This window comes from Electrona antarctica, assembly GCF_951216825.1.
Source record: "Electrona antarctica genome assembly, chromosome: 8".
NCBI classification, from domain to species: Eukaryota; Metazoa; Chordata; class Actinopteri; order Myctophiformes; family Myctophidae; genus Electrona; species Electrona antarctica.
Genome location: NC_136789.1, coordinates 8,160,936 through 8,177,369, shown reverse-complemented (window position 1 = coordinate 8,177,369; position 16,434 = coordinate 8,160,936). Strand labels below are relative to the sequence as shown.

At 43.9% G+C, this 16,434-nt stretch overlaps 1 protein-coding gene across 1 annotated transcript in view; it reads left to right on the top strand.

Annotated features, from left to right (window-relative positions):
- srrm3 (serine/arginine repetitive matrix 3) overlaps positions 1–16,434 on the top strand; it is an 88,559-nt gene that overhangs the window by 43,114 nt on the left and 29,011 nt on the right. The window contains 1 exon segment of the mRNA XM_079508566.1: positions 11,334–11,435. Coding sequence (XP_079364692.1) covers positions 11,334–11,435 — 102 coding nt within the window.

Below are 16,434 nucleotides of genomic sequence, written 5' to 3'. Positions count from 1 at the left end.
ATACAAAGGCCACGCCAGGTCATTTTGTTGGCATGGGTCTGGTTTTAGGATGTGCCTTGCATGCATATCGATGAACACCATAATTGCACAACAAGCTTATTTATTAATCATTACCATAGATACTGTCCTCCTGCAATTAATTACTTCTTTCCTTCATGCAGTTTGTAAATGCTTTTTCTGGCAGGAGGTTACATTAGACCAGGGCACCGCCTGCCCTCCCAAAAGTCTGTTCACGGCCCTAAACAGGTAGACACCTGTTTTTTTGGAGTGCAATATATTAAATATTTCCTCTCTAGCACAGACCGTGACTTTGGCAGGTACCCACAGGGATGCTGAGTGCTCAGGCAGTGTCCAAATAGTACATAAACAATCTGATAACGTGCCAAAATGCATTTTCATTGCACTGCAGGGAAAGTAGGGAAAAACCTTCCCCTGCAGAGTAAGTTACTGAAGCCAAGTTCTTTATTCCGGTAATTGGTCTATCCAAACATGGTGACTTAATAGCACTTCTGCTGCAGTGGCAGAGTCAGAGCTAAGATTGGACGTGGTGGTTTGTAGTGGCTGCTATGCTAACATTACCATGCTAAGTCATATTGTCATATTACATATTGTAACTCTGATCAGTGGCTCGATCTGTACTCCGGTTGTAGCTGTCAGAATGAGGTTGCCATAGAGACAGAGAGTGAAGGACATAGGCCCAGGCCAGCCGAGTGGGTTTCATCAGCATGCTCTGTCTCCTCCAGCCCCAAGTGAGGGAGAGCTTCACTGTGCTAATGCTACGGTCAGTGAGGGAGAGCTTCACTGTGCTAATGCTACGGTCAGTGAGGGAGAGCTTCACTGTGCTAATGCTACGGTCATGCTGGATTGGGAATTGGTGTGGTGACTTGAGACTAGTCTAATCCTCACAGCTTCGCAATCGCAGGGCTTCTCTCAGGACTCAGGCTGGTCTAAACACAGACACACGTGCACGCACGCACGCACGCACGCACGCACGCACGCACACACGTACACACACACACACACACACACACACACACACACACACACAGATCACACAGATGCTTTATGGCTAAACACTAAACAGAGCTTGGCCAACAAGGAGTTGTGACCTTGTGTTTGTACATTGCAAACAAACATGCCCATTATTATTTGTAATATTTGCCATACATTACACAAAAATGTCGAAAGGGAGATCGTTCCTGGTAAATGAGGAACTCAGAGTTTGATTGAATAAGTTGGGAATCTCTTTCTGATTCATACTGCGCCACATACTGTACATTCAGCCATGTCAGACCCATCCCTTATGAAGAATGTTGAAACAAACCTAATGCAACATATGTCCTGTTCAATAGATTTGAATCAATATTAGCCGGTGGTTTAACTTCATTGTGATCTGGACTGCCTGCAACCAGTCCTTTATATTCTCCTTCAATCAATGATACTGTACCGTACATTTTCTAAGTAGTAGTAGTCCCGGGGCTCAGTCTGAGCAGGCTTTGAAGTCTCCCTGGTGCTTCTGCAGCTACCATTGACTTTTAGACTCAGCGGTTGGCAGCAGTGATCCTTTTATGTGGAATGGATTCACAAAAGATAGTATTTCAAAGCCATATTTATGTTAATTTTTACAAGGTACAATTTCTGTGGCTAACTGAGGCTGGCTGTGGCTGCATGGCCAGATGGATATATTTCACCCACAGTATAAGCCAGTGTGCCAGCTGTCACCTTATGCATGATGAGGCCGTAGCCGGAAATCTGAATATTCTTTATGCCATAGGTATGTTTGCACATACAGTATGTAGAGGAATGTCTTGGTGAGATTGTTACAGTTCTGTAGATGGCCGTAGATCAGATTGTTACAGTTCTCTAGATGGCCGTAGATCAGATTGTTACAGTTCTCTAGATGGCCGTAGATCAGATTGTTACAGTTCTCAGATGGCCGTAGATCAGCAATTTCTGTTGAAGAGATTTGGTCTAGATGGGGGAAAAAACGGTCCAAGTACAGAGCCAACTCGGATCCAGTTTACTAAGTGTAGTGTTTAAGTGGTTAGGTGTAAAGGAGCCCTACAGGCAATCTGTCCATCTCCGCTCACTCTGCTGGGACAAGAAGAGGTTGAGAGAACACTTGAACTTGAAGGACAACAGTGACTCAGAGTGTAAAATCTCTGGGATGGAACCCCAGAAGAATCTCATTTGCAGATTTGGTTCAACACATTTATTGACCCCCACACCTCAAATTTCTACTATGGCTCTGTAAATGAGAAAGTACATGCTTGGATAATAGGATAGAGAGAGATGAAATGGTGGCTGGAGCCTGTTTTCAGATTTTAGCCAGGATGCTCAGCCTCCACACTCCCCCTCCCCACCCAGCCTTGGCGAGAGATTAGGCTACACTAGGGGACAACACCAGCAGCAATAATATACTCCCCTCCCACAACCCACAGCCCCCTTGATCCGCCTCCATCCCTCCAGGGCTGAGACCAGGATGAATAGTTTTGTCATGTGTGATGGCCTCACCCTGGGAGCCAATTAGGTGGATGGCCAGCAATTAAAGGAGTCTGTTCATTTAGTTATACAAGGTCTGGTAGTAATCCTCCCCCATTTATTGGCAGTTACAGTACTCTGCCTCTGCAGGGATTCTTGCCCTGTTTTGAACATTAGGTGGGCTGGAAGCTATGTGCCAGCGCATTTGTACAGGAATAGGTGCTTATCTGTGCGAAACAGTGTGAGGTCTTTCAGTGGCTGCCATGCACTTGTTCAGAATGAATCTGGCATGCCAGGCGGCAGGTTTCCAGATCTGATATTGAGGAACCATTTCTGCATGGCGTAATGAAGAAGGTGCATGACAAAAACAAAAGATTACCCTTTGTCCAGCAATTGATTCTCTATTGTTTGTAAAAATGGCAAAATTTGGGTCTATCAACAAACTAATTTGCCTACTAAATGGAAATGCTAACCAGGGAGTGTTTTTATCCAGCTAATTGAGCCATAATGACTAGTGCCCCTTTTGAGATTCTTCAGAATTTCCCTAGCTCTGTAATGAGCTTTCTTCACAGAGATTCACTCATCCGCTAACTCCACACTGTAAGCGGCTAGGTTCCAGCACTCCTCCCACTCGTTTCCTTCAGAAAGGCTACACAAGTGGCGACATGAACCACAGTGTACTGTACGTATGTACGTATGTGCACGGCAGAGCTTGTTGCATGCAGTAGCATAGCATGCAGTAATAGTGTTGTAAGTAAGACGCAGTGGGAGATACAGTATTTACCCTGCATGCCTCACAAAAGCAGACAGATAAAGAGGATGTGACCGCTGTGAAGACATAGAAGAAAATAATAAGGGCTCTATTTTTGTCCATGCTAAACCCCTTATCCCTAAACTTCTTTGCCTTTTTTTTTTACTATTTTGAAAAACTTTTCGGAATAGTTAAAATAGCCAATCTACAAGCTCACAACGTGTCGATATAGATCTTTTAGTCGAACTATTCAAAAACGTTTTTCAAAATAGTAAAAAGGGCAAGGAGGTTTGGGATATGGGGTTTAGCATGGACGAAAATAGGGCCCTAAGGGCTCCATTTTTGTCTCCGACTTTACCCGCAGCGCGGCCCGCAATTCAGCCGCTGCCCGAAAATTACGAATATAGGAGCTTTCTCTGTCCCTTAATGGTATTTTCGTCCCGCGTCACTGCTATATTTTTTGCCGACACCGGTATTTGCGCCTAGAGGTGTGGTCATGGGCGTGTTGGCACGCTTTCCCTTAAATTGCTATTTTGGTCACATACATTTGGGAAGTCGATAGTGGAGTTTAAAAGCACCCGTAAGCCGTGCCAAATTTGGTAGAGCGGCGCACGGCACGCCGCGCGCGCCTCAATGGAGAACATGTCTGCAGGCACAGAGTAGGCTGCCTCATCTCTCCTTATTCTCCTATCTCTTTGTAATTTTCCTACTGTATAATCAGCAGAAGGCAAGTGCCTGCCACTTCCTTGTGTCCATTGTGTTTATATAATTGTATAGTCAAAGAAGTTATTTGTGCGCGATTCCATTTCCATTTGCTCTTTCAGTTCATGATCACCCCATAGCAGCAAATGGGGTTTATTGACCGAACTTTCCTTTTCGCTTCATACCGTTCCGTAGAGACGGCCTACACGCACGATCTATATACCAAATGAAAGAACTTTGATTTTTTTTAAATGAGCAAGATTTGAGCGAGTTGTGACTCAATGAAAAGACGAGTGTTCTTGGCTCTGTGCGTGTGGAGAAAAAAAAAGAACGGCATGAGGGGGGGTGCAGCAGTGAGACTTCAGGGCAGCGGCTATGAAGCAATATAGCACTAACGGGCAACGGATCTCTTAAAGCCAAGACTGGTGATTGGTTAAATTTGGTTTAATTATTGTAACGCCCAAACCACACCTATGCATAATATAACGGGTAATATTAAAGGGATTTAGACAGGTAACCAAAATACCAATTTTAGTGGGGGAACACCCTTTCCCCACTCCCCAATAGTGGCTTTAGAAAGATGAGACAAAAAGGGAGCCCTAAGTGTGCGTGCGTGCGTGTGTGCGTGCGTGCGTAGTTTAATAGCCTACACAGTTAAAATCCGATATTTTCAGTTAATTTTGAATGACAATCGCTGTAAGTCAGTGGACAGATGAAGTGACACAATCATCAATCCGGTCGATGTTAAGCCATTGCCCTCTTGTCCGATGTTTAATTGGATAACCAAAATGTAATTGATCAACACCTGGGTCTTATGCTGTGTTGTCGGAGAGAGCATAATGGGTCTTATGCTGTGTTGTCGGAGAGAGCATAATGGTCTAATGCTGTGTTGTCGGAGAGAGCATAATGGGTCTTATACTGTGTTGTCATAGGGAGAGAGCATAATGGTCTTATGCTGTGTTGTCGGAGAGAGCATAATGGGTCTTATGCTGTGTTGTCGGAGAGAGCATAATGGGTCTTATACTGTGTTGTCATAGGGAGAGAGCATAATGGGTCTTATACTGTGTTGTCATAGGGAGAGAGCATAATGGTCTTATGCTGTGTTGTCATAGGGAGAGAGCATAATGGTCTTATGCTGTGTTGTCGGAGAGAGCATAATGGGTCTTATGCTGTGTTGTCGGAGAGAGCATAATGGGTCTTATACTGTGTTGTCGGAGAGAGCATAATGGTCTTATACTGTGTTGTCGGAGAGAGCATAATGGGTCTTATACTGTGTTGTCGGAGAGAGCATAATGGGTCTTATGCTGTGTTGTCGGAGAGAGCATAATGGGTCTTATACTGTGTTGTCGGAGAGAGCATAATGGGTCTTATACTGTGTTGTCGGAGAGAGCATAATGGGTCTTATACTGTGTTGTCGGAGAGAGCATAATGGTCTTATACTGTGTTGTCGGAGAGAGCATAATGGTCTTATACTGTGTTGTCGGAGAGAGCATAATGGGTCTTATACTGTGTTGTCGGAGAGAGAGCATAATGGTCTTATACTGTGTTGTCGGAGAGAGCATAATGGGTCTTATACTGTGTTGTCGGAGAGAGAGCATAATGGTCTTATGCTGTGTTGTCGGAGAGCATAATGGTCTTATGCTGTGTTGTCGGAGAGCATAATGGCAAAAGGGAGAATGACCCCATCCACTGATACGAAACTGACGTCCGTCTTGCATGGCCTCAAATGCTCGTTGCTGCCGGAGGTCGGAGTGAACACAATAAGCAGTCTAACAGAGAGCCAATGGCAGATTGTGGTCAGCCATTCATTGATCTGCTTACACTGTATTGATGATGAACAGTTCAGATCTTTATAGAGAGGGAGAGAGAGAGAGAGAGAGAATTATTTATATTTCTTTATCTCTCTCTACTTGAGAGTTAAAGCCATTTTCCTATTAGGTCACTTTAATTTGGTCCCCGAAATAGAAACGTGGCCTTTTTTCCTTCCTTCTTTTCTTATTCTGCCGCCTCCCCGCTCCCACAGCCATTCAATCTCTCTAACTACACTGGCATTATGTTGACACTCAAGCTCTTGGCGCTATAGGTTTGATGGCTGCAGTGTTTCTGAGGGACAGCTCTTAAGTCAGAGCAGTGTGCCCACACAGAAATTACAAGGTATCAAGGTATTTGTATTTATCCTTTCATTTTTCTCACAAATACAATGAATCCACACATAATTATATACTGATACACAATAACAACACACATCAACACGTTAAACACAAAGAAAAAACAAAGCAAAAAAAGAAAGCAAAAGCAAGCAAAGCTATTTTTGTACTGTACCGTGGATAGTGGCCAAACGGTTAATCGGTCGGCCGATATATCAGCTTTTTTCGAGGGCTTTTTTAAATAATTGGCATCGGCCGAGTCCTGTCTATAGTGAAACAATATTTGGTGACGGGCAATGAGGGAACAAAATTAGATCCCACTAGCTTGCTTAGAAATAATGGGTACATCTACACACCAGGAGTTCCAAAGATGCCTATCTTGACAGGTGGAGTTACATTTACAGTACCTTTAGAGATTGTATCAAAAACATGTTCCCAAAAATGTGAAAGCTTGGAAAATGTCCAGAACATAATGGGACAATGTCCTGGGTGACTGGTGGCACCTGTCACGAGTCAATTCTGAGAACATTTTAGCAAGCCTAGCTTCAGTACTGAACCCTATGTAATACTTCAAACTGGAGTCTGAACAAGCTCACAGTGCGTCACACTGTCACATTGACACATTTTGAGCATGATTGGCTATTTTTTATTTAGTATGGCTCAGGCTTAACAGACACCACACACATAGGCATGGCCGCGCTGAATCAATGACTATCAGTGTAAGGATGGTCGCTGGGCCACAACTATTAATTTCCCAGGATTGTTGGCTAATGGGGAAGTGTGTAGGTGCTCGGACTCGGAGCTGTCTAATTACTTCAATCGGGTTCTTTAATCGAGGTGATTTGTCATGGCTGATGCAACGGGGAGCCCCCCACTCTGATCGATGTCCCTGTCCCTCTCCACCCCAACTCACTGGGTCTTTGCATTGCTGTAGGCATAGGTCCTAGCTAAACAGCTTTCAGTTGGCCTCAAATAAGATGGTCTGATTTGATACACACTTTCACATTCATGCATCAGTTTACTAAGAATTTAGATTTTAATCAAATTTCCCCCTTCCTGGCTAAGAATGCCAAGTCCATTTAGGCCTCTGCTCTAGGAACAAATTATGAGAAGTGAAGCTTTGATTATGACAATGAATTAAACATAATTGTTCCCTATAAGATTCTAATTAAAAGATAAATTGAAGAAGGCTTTCTACTTAAAGCTGTTTACAGATCTTGCCTCCCTGATTTCTGGAGGTAACGTATTCTACAAATTAGGGGCAATTATACAGCATTTTCTTCTGTGTTTTGATTGTATCATCCAGTAATCCACCTACTTACTTACAACGTAACAAACACTCAGTACTGGAACCACTCAGGGAGGGAGAGCAATGAGGAGGAAGGGAAACGGAGGTGAAGATTCTCTGAGTAGCCAATTCAGGCCTTCATTCTACATTTTGACCACTCTTTTTTTGGCTTTTGCTATTATTATGTCTTCACAACCCCTTTTTGCCTTGTGTACACGTCCCTTTCGGGGGCATGTTATGACAGACAGTAAAAAATAAACACACTGACAGTTAGTATAGTACTGTACAGAAGCGGCGAGTGGTTAACATTAAGGTGATGGCTCCTGCTCTGTGCACGGAAAGCAATGAATATAAAATCCTGGTATTTGCCCTCCATTGTGTTTCCCTGACATCTGCTGTGCTGAGAGAGATTGCTGTACAGCGAGACCTGACAGTGCTGTCACACCGGCTTGCTTCTCTTGCTCCCCCCCCCCCCCCCCCCCTCTCTCTCTCTCTCTCTCTCTCTCTCTCTCTGCCCCTAATCACATTCACTGAGCTTACAGCTCTGCTGATAGCATCCGGGTTTGAATACCTATGTATTGAAATGGCTGTATGCTCGGAGCAAGGCAAACACTCCTCAAACCACTGCTGTGGTCACACTGAAACGAGGCCATTTTTAGAATTCATCTTGCATCCACTGGGAGTTGAGAGAGAGTGGCTGAGGGAGAGTGTACGTTTTCAGCACCTATGGGTCGGACAGCTCCCTAGTACATTTATATGGCCTGTATGCCAGGCAAGGAGAGCTCATGTTTCAGATGCGATTAAATGGATAGATGGATATGATAGACTCAAAGAGAGTCACGTTTTATGGCCTTCACATTTCTCTTACAAAGTTAACTCTTTTGACTTCACCGCTAAATATGTATTCTCTCAACTACTGATGTAGGTATATTATGCTCAGCTGTATGGTAGACGACGGCCCACGCCTTTAACAAGGGATTTGCTGCCATGAAGTCACAATGTGACCATTCATATTTCAGTCCCAATGTTGCCTTTTATAAGTCTGAATTCTGCTTGTCTGAGAGGGTGATATCTTGCTTCTCCCAGGACGTTCCCATCCCCCACCACCACTTCTTATCTCTGTCTCTGTTGCTTTGTTTTGAACTGACTATGTAGAGCTATGGGCAAGGACCAAGGAGAAGTGAAGAAAGTCAGCAGCATACGACAGCCAAGGGCTCTGAGTCACCCAAATTATATTGCAATAGAACAATAACGGCTTAGAGAGGTTTTGAAGTCTGAAGTTTATTTTGCAATCATAGCATAAATAATTGTCATTCTCTCTGTAAGCATCTGTCTCCCTCTAGTCTCTATCACTCATATTGTTTTAGTAGGTCTTTATAGATCATTATCAGAACAGATAATGAGCTCTGTAATTAGCTTGAACAGATTGTGAAGGCGACGTGAATTTGCTTGAAGAGCAACTCAGTGTGCAGTACAAAAATACCATGTACAGTATTGTCAAATGATTCAAGAATTCCTGATTGGCTCTTCATTGTACGCCAATTTACAATTGATACAACAATTGGATGCGACAGAATGGAATTGAAAAGGATGGAAGTGGTGGAATTCTAAAGCCTAATGTTTGTCATGCGTCAAAGTATAAATGAGGATCTTCGTAGAGACACGATTTGGGGATTTGACCGTTTTTCCACACGCAGGTTTCAACACTTCTGGAGTATAGCCAGCCTGCTGTCAGTGACTGTGGCTTCTGGCTTGTAGTGGGCACTGGTGTGCACACTGGAGGTGTTGTTCAGTGTGAGCGATTCAGTCAGGAAAGCCTATACTGTATGTTATACCTTTCAATCCTGGAAAGCATCTGTGTTATTCTAGACACCATTGCTGTCGGGGCAGAAACATCTTATCTCCATATTCTAACTTTTTTCCTAAATTGACGCCCTACTTGATCAAACTACACAACTACAGTGTCGCACAAAAGCATGACATTTATTTCGTGCGGTGTTTAGAACTTGTGCATCTGCTACTTTTGATGCTTTCGAATTTGAATCCTGAAAAGTAACGGTTTGGGACATACTATATGAGATTTCCACCGTTTACTTTTTTGGAATACGTTTTTTAACGTTTTTCATGGTTTCCGCCGCAATCGGTGTATGAATGTGTGTGTGAATGGGTGAATGTAATGCACAATCTATGTAAAGCGCCTTGGATAAAGGCGCTATATAAATGCACCATTTACCATTTACCATAGCGTATTCCCTAAAAATCCACAGAGTGCTGTCTATCTCAGCAAACGCTGGATAGTCCCTGTTGTTATACAGGAGTTGTTCTGATGTAATGTAAGTGTGCTGCTGTCCTACAGAATAAATCCTGACATCCAGTCAGGACCCTGAAAAGGGGACCTGGCAGGCGTGGGAGGAAGTGACACAGTGAGTCATGACAATGTCCCCAGCCATGTGTCAATTAGGCCAGGGCACAGAGAGCACCGCCATGGCCATTTGTTCCGAGTCTTGCCTGTGTGGTGTTGAGTAGCACAAAACATCTGGCAGCTGCGACAAGTAGAAAAGTGCAATTTTGAGTAATTGCAAACTGTTGTAGCCATTGGGGACCCAAAAAATTGTCTGGGGGAAAAATACCGTTCCTACGATACACAGTTCTTCTTTTTGAAATTGTGGTGCCCTTTATGGTCAGAAGAGATAGTGTTTTTTTTTAAAGATGGAGTGCCGTGATTTGTTTTTCATGTATTTATGAGGTGACAGTACTTCATTAGACCCCTTGGCGTGGTTGTTATGTGCAATAATGTCTTCCCTTTGTATTTAGGGTTTCTTCCTTGAGGTTGAAAACTTGACAGTCAAATGTGCCAATGAAAAAAACTGTGATATAGTGACATCACAATATCACCCCCTCCCCTAACCCCTCCCCCTTTATCATACAACAACAGCTGTGGGAGTGGCTTCAGTTCAGGTGGATCTCCACCCATCACCACCCACCAATCAGATTAACTGGTGGGCGTGTCCACATAAAAACAACATTTTAACAAATACTGTACACTTTTTAGAAAACAATTCTTCTTCCTTATATAATAATAATAATTAATAACCTGATGATCATGTTTTAGGGTGGAAAATAATCATGGCACACACATTTGTGATGTCTGCATGGATCTCTTTTGGTGCTGTTTTGAGTAGAGGCCCTTCAACATGCAATTTTGGAGTTGATTGGATGTTGCGTTTAGGCATTTTTTGTAAAATAGGTCCTCCAACTAACTTTGGAAGCCAGTTACATGTAAGCAGTTTTAAGTACCAAAGGCGTGTATATGCTACGTTTTTATCATATGGATCCATACTATAGATCATGTGTCGCAATCTTTGTCAAAAAAGTGTGCTTTGCGTACACACTCATTTAAGTGGAAATGGGCATGGCCTATATGGGGAGTTGCTGACCTAAGGAATCCAGGGACATTTTGATTCTACAACCAAAAGTAAAAGGCCAAAAAGTGGCTGTTATAGCACCACCATGAGGCCGATGTGTGCTACTACTTTTTCCTGCATAACACATCAGACTGGCAACCCCTCAAGTTTGTTACTGATATCTCTTACTTTGAATGGGAACTCATTTTAATTTCTAATTTTAATAAATTATTATCAATTAAACCATAAATCACATGGTTTCGAATACAAGCACACCATTGACCATTCCAATGAAGCTGGTCGTATTTCCTTGGATTGGTGCTTTTATTCCCATGTACATTTCTTCCTTGGTCCATTTAGTTTCTCTGTTGACAGTGCCCACCTGGCACACTGGTACAGAGACATCTTTTTGAAATGATTAAGCCCATGACTTATGAACCTTGCTAACAAGTAATGACATGACATCCACGATGAATGAGTCTAATGTGTCGACGGGGCTTGTGTGTGACGTGTGTACTTTCCCTGACTGCTGCTGCTTGTATCTTCATGCTCATCTATAGGTACACGGAGGAAGAGATTGGACAGAAAGTGAGCACCTTCAGGCAGATGTTGATGGACAAAGAGGGCGTGATCACGAGAGAGGGCTCGCACACACAACAAATGTAAGTTCTGCTTGTATGTGGGTGTGCACACACACACACACACACACACACACACACACACACACACACACACACACACACACACACACACACACACACACACACACACACACACACACACACCCCAGCTGTCGTTATCATCAGGTTGTTATTGGGTTCCTGAATCAGTCTGACAATGTCTCTGTGAGATGATTGAGGGAGTCAGTGTAGTGTAGTGTTACGTACAATAATGTGACCTAGCTAGCTGTGACCCAGCTAATGATGGGTAATGATTCTGACGCTCCCTGTCACATAGGATAGAGTAGACTAATGACTCTCTCCCTCTCCCTTTATTCCCAGCACCTGAGCAAGGACCTGACATTTAACTAGACCACACTGTAATAACAAACAACAAAGGGGAGAGAGGGACGTAGGTGGGAGGGGGAAGCAAGGGAGAGAGCATTGGGGAAAGACAAAGAGTGCTGTCAAGTATTTACACATTGAGATATAGGGCAAAGGAAAACACTACTGCACCCCCGCCCTGTTGTACATAGAATATACTGTGACGTTGCACACACAAATATGTTGTACATAGAATGCAGTGTGAAGTTGTTTGCACAAAGTTAGGTAGCAGCTACTGGGACAAAATATATCAAAATGCTGCTGGTATAGTATATACACTATACCAAGATTATATGCACATGTACATTTGATTATGCTCCTGAATCTATGTTATTCTCTCCTTGCTCTATTTGCACCCTCTTCCTTAAATTTTTTTATTATTAAACTGTTATTATCTATGCTGCTGTATTGTCTGAAGGAAGCCAAACCAAATATAAGTTTTACTCTCATGTACTGTACCTGTACACAAGATGTAACAATAAAGTACAACCTTGAACCTTGAAGACGGTGTGAAACCGCCCATAGCCCAAAGAAAGAGAAAAATGTACAGTGCACACGCGGGAGTTGTATAATCATTTATTGTAGGGGATGGTCCATTTGGAGCGGGCTGAGCCTGCCTTATAATACTGACACATTCAGCAAGACCTTGCTAGTTAAAGTGCTGTGATGGAGATACTAAAACTGACAGGAGAATGAATAATTTCCCACAAAGCAGTGGCAAGTTTTTTCCCCGCATGTGTTTGCTATTTTGGGGACTCGTCATCATGCGCTCACATGGCCGCGGGAAGATATTTACAGTAGGAGGTGCTGAACGTTCAGTAGGGGGTGCGCGAGAGTCAGCGCTCATGTGGGAGAAGAGGTGCAGTAATTTGCAAATCACCAGCGCCCTGGAATTTTGGTGTCAAACAAGGACTGCACGCTTTCCCCCGCATATGTTTAGTATTTTGGGGACTCGCCATGCGCTCATGTGGAAGAAGAGGTGCAGTAGGTAGGGGGTGTACTTTGCAAATAAACAGCGCACTGCAATTTTGGTGTCAACAAGAACCACATTCTGTGCCGTCTGCCTCCTGCCCGGTGTATCGTGAAGCACATGCTCACTTTAGTTGGAAGATGTCTCCAGTATCACATTAGTATCACACTACAACAGAGCGGTTTAAATTCCGAGCGGTGCTACCAAAAAATCTTATATCTTCTTATACTTTATGCACCCAAAATTGTATCTGTGCAACCTAGAAATACACTTGCCTGCATTTGTGCGACTGCAAAATTGCAAATAATTCTTCTGGTGCAACCAAAATGGGACGTCAGTGTATCAAAGTGAGCGCTACTTTTCTCCCACCATCTGGACAAGCGAACGTGCCTTTTGAAGCTTACAGTTGGTGCTAGTAGTTTGATGGTTTGATCGCTGACATCACCGAGCGCAGTATTGTGTCAGTCCAGTTTCTACAGAGGCACACTGGATTATGCATGGCAATACTATTTAGGTACACTGACAATATTGAGCCTAAATCCAATTTGCTACTGTACCGTGGGTATTCTACCCTTCTCTGGACCTGAAAATATGCCCATGCCCCATGCTGTTGACTCGCACTTCAACCTGATTTCTTCCCCCAAAATATCCATTCCATTCCAATCAAATCCAGCTTTATTTATAAATTACATTTAAAACAACAGAGTTGAGCAAAGTGCTGTACAATAACAATGTGCTTTAGAAACAGGTAGTGTTGGAGCCAGCCTGATGGCTATAGGTAGCCCATGGTTCCACAGTTTTGGAGCAATGACTGAAAAAGGCTCGCCACCCGCTTTGCTTACACCTTATAGGAACGACAAGGAGCATTTGGTTAGCTGACCTCAGTGATCTACTGTAGACGGGACATATAGTTTAAGATGGAATCGGAAAACATAAACTGGAACGTGTGTTCTTCACATATAAAGGTGAGGAGGCAACATCCCTGACTATTTGAACCTTGACTGAGAAGGCTGCACAGTATAATCCAGAATGTTAATTTAATGTTCCTATGCACAGCCGTGCTAATTAACCACTTACGCGTGTGTGTGTGTGTGTGTGTGTGTGTGCGCGTGTGTGTGTACATGTGTGTGTGTGTTTACTTAATTAACACTCTAGATTTGGCTGTGCATGCTCTCTCATTGAGGGGACAGAATGGTATACCTTGGTCATCATGACACACACTATGATGACCGCCTGTGAGTCAGACAGACTGCTCAACCGGGGTTCTCTACTTCCTCCAGTTTTATTGACGGAGGGCCACACAACTTAATGTTCCAGTCATTAGCAATAAACACCCAGCAGTAAGCATGGCTGGGTCGGCTCATATCTCTGTTCACCGGTGCTCTCGTATTGATTTCTTTCAGGGTAGATGGCAACAGAGAGCGAGAGGATGTGGCATGTAAGCCTTTTCAGAGCCATCGGAGCCCAAAACACCTTTTGCTATTCGATCAGAGCAGGATCAATGTGGCCCTAGGCTTCTAGAGTTGTTCACTATTATCTGATACAGACATTTCCTCATGATTGAAAAGGGGAATGTTTCCCCTTTCAACACGTACAAATACCAATGTACTTAGTTTCAGTTTCCACCACTGCTCACATCAAGGTCAAGGTCGTCCACCAAGACTGTGAAATTGCTCTATACATGCAGCTCTGTGATACCCGATACTTCCAGCCTGATTAAACTTCCATCTTGCCACCATCACCTCCACAACAAGGCATCTCTCCTTATACTGAAAAGCATTCAACCACATCAACTCAGCCAACACCCCCCTCAGTCAGACCAAGGGAATATAGCCTACTGTAACTCCTAGCAGAAATGGGTCCTACTCATAGAGCTATAATATAACTAGAGAACTAATTGAGGAGTGATAGCCCTGCTATTCACTTCAATGGACGTTACTCAGTGGCGTTTTGAAGCCACGACGAATCAAAGTCTTCCGGGTAGTACCCCTCGAGCGTTGATGTGATTGGTTGGCTCCTATAATAGTACCCCTCGCTTTGTGGTACCTCTATGTCACGTCCTACATTACGATTCATTCATAAATGTAACCTGGGCCTGCAGTACCACTTTTGACCAGGAGGAGCTGTCCTATTAGAAAACTGCTGGGCTGCCTCACCAGGGCCCATTCAGAACAGCTGCCTCACCAGGGTCCATTCAGAACAGCTGTATCACCAGGGTCCATTCAGAACAGCTGCATCACCAGGGCCCATTCAGAACAGCTGCATCACCAGGGCCCATTCAGAACAGCTGCATCACCAGGGCCCATTCAGAACAGCTGCCTCACGAGTCACCAGGGCCCATTCAGAACAGCTGCATCACCAGGGCCCATTCAGAACAGCTGCCTCACGAGTCACCAGGGCCCATTCAGAACAGCTGCCTCATGAGTCACCAGGGCCCATTCAGAACAGCTGCCTCATGAGTCACCAGGGCCCATTCAGAACAGCTGCCTCACCAGGGCCCATTCAGAACAGCTGCATCACCTGGGCCCATTCAGAACAGCTGCATCACCAGGGCCCATTCAGAACAGCTGCCTCACCAGTGCCCATTCAGAACAGGGGCAGCCACTCACTCATCTGCCTAACAGGGATGCTCCCCTAATACAGAGTTTGGGCAGATCCACAGGATGGAAAATGAGTGGTTTCTTCCCTAATGTAACTGCATTAAAGGGACACTTCACCCCTTTTGCAACCAGATCTTATTTTTATGATGTTTGGGAGACAAGAAACACTTTCCTGGGGGTTTTATGTGGGTAATATGTGTTTTTAGATATTTATTTTAGTATTTCCAAGTGTCCATGATGCCGTGGACACTGGGCTCACTTAATTCCTGGACTACATGTTGTCTCAGTAAGACAGCCCTTCCCCTATCCACAAGGAGGAGCAGTGCACCAAAGCATTAGGGGAATTGTAGTCCAGGAAGGAAGTGAGCCCAGTGTCCATGACATCATGGACACTTTGAAATACTAAAATATCTAAAAACACATACTGTATTACCCCCATAAAAACTGTGTCTCCCAAACATCATTAAAATAAAATCTGGTTTCAAAAGGGAAGTGAAGTGTCCATTTACGGGCCACTAGATAGTTTAAAATCTTAGTAATTGCATGCGTGATCCACCAGATCTGTCTTTAGTCATAAGCGAAAAGGGTACATGGCACAGAGCCGGAAACCAACTAGTAGCAACGAGGTCAACTAGTCGACTAGTTGAATAGTCGACTAGTTGCTTAAAGCCCTAGCATGCGTTTGTGCTCATATGTGCATGGAGAGGAATGTCTGCGCGTGAGGACTTACTGCTGGTACTGTATTTGGCCACTGCTTGGCCCAGTGGTCCTCAGCCAATTAAAAGCTCTATTCTCTGCCTGTTCGCAGATGAGTAAGGATGGGAACGAGGCTAGCCTCCCCAATGGCCTCTTAAATTCAATGCACACTCCCCCTTGCTTGTCTCCTCTCTCTCTCTCTCTCTCTCTCTCGCTCTCGCTCTCGCTCTCGCTCTCGCTCTCTCTCACTCTCTGTACAGAATCAGATCATGTAAAATATGCCCTGACTGTACACAATAGGCCTACCTTGATTTTCACCATCACTAATAATTAACCTATAATATTATTTTCT